This window comes from Dendrobium catenatum, unplaced genomic scaffold, assembly GCF_001605985.2.
Source record: "Dendrobium catenatum unplaced genomic scaffold, ASM160598v2 fragScaff_scaffold_1417, whole genome shotgun sequence".
NCBI lineage: Eukaryota > Viridiplantae > Streptophyta > Magnoliopsida > Asparagales > Orchidaceae > Dendrobium > Dendrobium catenatum.
The window spans coordinates 1114332-1118589 of NW_021319879.1; the positions used below are offsets into that span (position 1 = coordinate 1114332).

The following is a 4258-nucleotide window of genomic DNA, read 5'->3' on the forward strand; positions in this document are numbered from 1 at the left end:
CTTGAGTAGATCTAAAACTAAATATACGGAGTATAATTTTAGTAGCAATTGACCTAAAGATGAGATTGTGACTTTTAACAATAAAGTCAATAGTAAGAGTAGTCATTTTAGATATCTTGGATCTATTGTTCAGAGTGATGGTGAAATTGAAGGGGATATTATCAGCAGAATTCAAGTTTGATGGTTGAAGTGGAGGAATGCATCGGGCTTATTGTGTGATAGAAAAGTCCCCCTCAAACATAAGTGAAAATTCTATAAGATGGTGGTGAGACTTGCAATGCTTTATGGTGCCGAATGAGTTAAGTGTTGCAGAGATGAGATGCTTCGGTGGATGATCCAAAATGGGACATTTTTTTATCTTATAAAAAGATAATGGATACTACCTTCATAGTTGATTAGTACTTCTAAGATGTAGTTCAACTTCATGGAATTCCAAAAACCATCACGCCAAAATTAATGCAATGTCAAATTCTTCAATCACTTTTGGAAAGTCTTATGGGAAAATTTTGGAACAAAATTACAATGAAGTTCAACGACTCATGCACAGACGAACGAACAGACCAAATTCGTCAATCACATCTTGGGGAATCTCTTATGATTTTTTGCCAGCAAGAACAAGCTACAATGGAATCAAATTTTGGCTCAAATAGAATTTAATTACTATTGATCCCAAAGCTAGACACCAAGAGTAGCACCTTTCAAGTTATTTATGGGTGAAATCTAATTTAACTACTAGAATTGATTCCTTCATTGTCAGTAACTCAGTATCAATAAGATGCTAAAGAAGTGGTTTAATGAATTTCATAAGCTCCATAAGCTAATAGAAGAATAGATTAAGAAGAAAAATGCTAAAAATCAAGCTTAGGACAATAACTCCTAAAAATATGGCGTATTGAAAGAGGATAATAAATCCTAAAAGTAAGCTCCTACATAGACATTCACTACTAGTGATATGTCACAAAAACTCGCCTTGATCTTCCATGAATCTCAAGGTATATATGAGTTGGAAACCTCTAAAATTAAAAGCATGGCCATATAAACTCTGATTTTAGTTCTCTGACTACCATCACACCCTATGGCTAACCATTATCCTTGAGGCATCATCGTCCGATTATGGCCCTTTTAACATTTGTCGCTTGTTGATTACAATCCTTTCGACCACCATTGCCACTCGATTATAGTCTTTCTAACCTTCATCACTTGCGGACTATAGCCTTTTGAAACTCCAATAATGTCCACTAACTACGAACCTCAAACCACCATCACCTGACTACCACCTTTCGATCGTTGTTATCCACTAACTATATATGGTCCCTCGAACCTTTGTTACTCACTGACTATAGCCCTCATACCACTTTCGCCCAACAACAAATCTTTTAACCACCAATTTCCAAATAAAGTCCTCTAACTTTTGTCATATGCTAACCGTAATATTCAAATAATTGTCGCCTAAATATAGTCCTTTCTACGTAACTTTGTTGCCCACCGACTACAATCCTCAGACCACTATCACCTGACTATGATCCATAGACCACCATTATCTGAATATGATCCTTTCGACTCTAATTTCACGCCAACTATAGTCCTTCAAGGCTGTGACACCCACTAACTATAGTCACTAGACCATCACCATCAGAGAATGTCCCTTTTGACCTCCATCACCAGTCGATTATGAACCTTTGGCCACTATTACTCGACTAAGATCCTGAGACCATCGTTGTTCGACTACGATCCTTGAACCACCATTGTCTATTTATAATCATTCGACAACTATCGTCTGACTATGGTCATTCATCCGTCGTTACTTATCCATCGCGGCCCTCGAACCACTGTTGCCCGACTATAATTCTTTAGATCTCTGTCGCCCACTGATTATAATCCTCAAACCACCATCGCTCGACTATAGTCGTTGGACCACCATTACAAGATTATAATTTTTTCGACCATCATTGCACACCGACTACAATGCTTCAAACCTCCAATGCTCACTAACTAGAGTTTTCAGACCGTTGTCATCCAACTACAGTCCTTATGATCTCTAGGTGATAGTTGTTTACATCCGACAAGCCTTATTAGATAAGACGTCCACGTGGCCATTCACACATGGCATCATCTTATTACCTGTACTTTCTTTACTCCTTTAGTCTATATAAACTATAGGTTATAACTCTGGCATTAAAAGATAAACTCTTGTTACATGGTTATGTTAATGCAGATTGGGCTAACAATAATCAAGACCGGAAGTCCATATCCGGTTACTGCAACTTCTTGGGCACATCGCTCATATCATGGCAAGTAAAGAAACAAAATACCGTCGCTCGATCCTCCACCGAAGCTGAGTACCGAGCTCTAACCGTCGAAGCCGCTGAAATACTATGGCTATGGCATCTTCTTGAAGACTTCAACATACCTCAGAACACGCCGACCATAGTATACTGCAACAACACGTCCGCAATTGCCCTATCCAACAACCCCGTCTTCCACACCCGCACAAAGCATATCGAGGTCGACTGTCACTTCATCCGAGACTGCATTCGCAACAATCACCTCGCCGTTCATCATATATGCACCACTGACCATCTCGCGGATGTCTTCACCAAACCACTTATTACAACAGTGCGATTCAAAGAATTAACAAACATACTTATCACAGTTCCACCGTCATCAATTTGAAGGGGGCTGTTAGATAAGACGTCCACGTGGCCATTCACACGTGGCATCATCTTATTACATGTACTTTCTTTACTCCTTTAGTCTATATAAACTATAGGTTGTAACTCTGGCATTAAGAAATTAATCTACAAGTTCTCTTTTTCCCGTTTCACGTTCTCTCCCCGTGAAATGAAATTCCTTCTCATCTCTGTTTCTCTGTTCTTGCCGTGACCTTACCTCTCTACAAGCCTTTGGTCTAGCTAGATATGCCTCCTGGTGTTTGTTTCAGTATCAAACATGTAAAAAAATATCTTACTTCTTACTACTAAACAAAAATAACAGCCCTTTTAAATTTATTCAACAAAAATACTCATGTCAATCTTTTTTCCAATAATAATTCTTTACTTCTTAATACTACAAATAACAAATAAATAAACAATTTAGATACAGCAGTTACGGGAAAGTAATGAGATTTCAAGATGGCCAACATTAATCTTGCCTGCATAAAGTTTCCTTCCTTTTTCTTCATAAGCTTTACCTCCATTCATACGCCAATGTTGTGTGGGGTACACGAATTATCATTAAAAAATTATAAAAAATGATAAAATATTACCTATGACATATGATAAATGCCTCATCATCAACTCGATGAGTAAATCATTTTTCTTTCAAGCTAGTTCCACCTTCTTATATAGCCACACAACCTCCATTAAATCCATCTTCAACACAAATAACTTTATTCTTCATCTCAATTCCTTTCAATCTCCCACACGCAAAATGATCCCCAAACCACTCATAATCCTCCTCTATCTCCTCGATCTCTTCCTATACGCCTTCTCCTTCTTCCTCCACCGCATCGGCCTCAACCCATCCTTCGAAATCGAGCCGACGCCATGGGACGACGAAGAGCTCCTTTTCTCTTCCATCAATCCCCGGTCAACCGCCACCCCGAAGTCGCTAGCAAGTCAACTACCCATCGTCGAGTACCTAAGCTTCGTCGAGAAGCAACGAAAGACGCAAAAGGCTGCATCGGTGGCGGCGCCGGAGTGCGCTATCTGCCTTCGGTTAATAGAAGACAGGGACCGCGTCCGGGAACTGGGGAACTGCAGCCATGCATTTCACGTGACATGCATGGACCGGTGGCTGGACCTTCGCCGGTTCAGTTGTCCGTTGTGCCGGTCGGCAGTGGCTCCAGCCGAGGCCGGTCGGGTTGGTGGAAAGAGGGGAAGAGGGCCGCTTTGGGTTTTGAAGGTTCTTGTATTTGAGGATGGTTTTATGGCTAATGGCTTTTGATAATTAGGTGATTAGTGATTATTACTTTATTTAAATATGTTGTTAGAGATATGAATTATTTTCCTGGAGATTTCCGGGCGATTTGTCTGCTTCGTCTGTTCCTTCAGTTCGCTGCTGTTGTTTCGTTCTCGGGTTGTTCTTCTTCATCTGGTAACTCTGTTTCTTCTCCTGGCTTTCGTTTCGTTGGTCTTTTTTGGTGTTTTCCGTTGGTTTTGCTCCTTCTGTGAGTGGTTTTGAGGTTCTTCCGGGGTTTTTGTTGGTGTGTGTGTGTGCGGGGGGGGGATTCCATTAAATTACTTGAAAGACTACGTCT

General features: G+C 40.2%; 1 protein-coding gene across 1 annotated transcript; it reads left to right on the forward strand.

Moving 5' to 3' along the window:
• The first annotated feature begins 3429 nt into the window (after window positions 1-3429).
• On the forward strand, window positions 3430-3945 carry LOC110111613 (RING-H2 finger protein ATL40-like). The gene has a single exon (XM_020843560.1). The coding sequence runs from the start codon at window positions 3430-3432 to the stop codon at window positions 3943-3945; it is 516 nt and encodes a 171-aa protein (XP_020699219.1).
• Window positions 3946-4258: the final 313 nt, after the last annotated feature.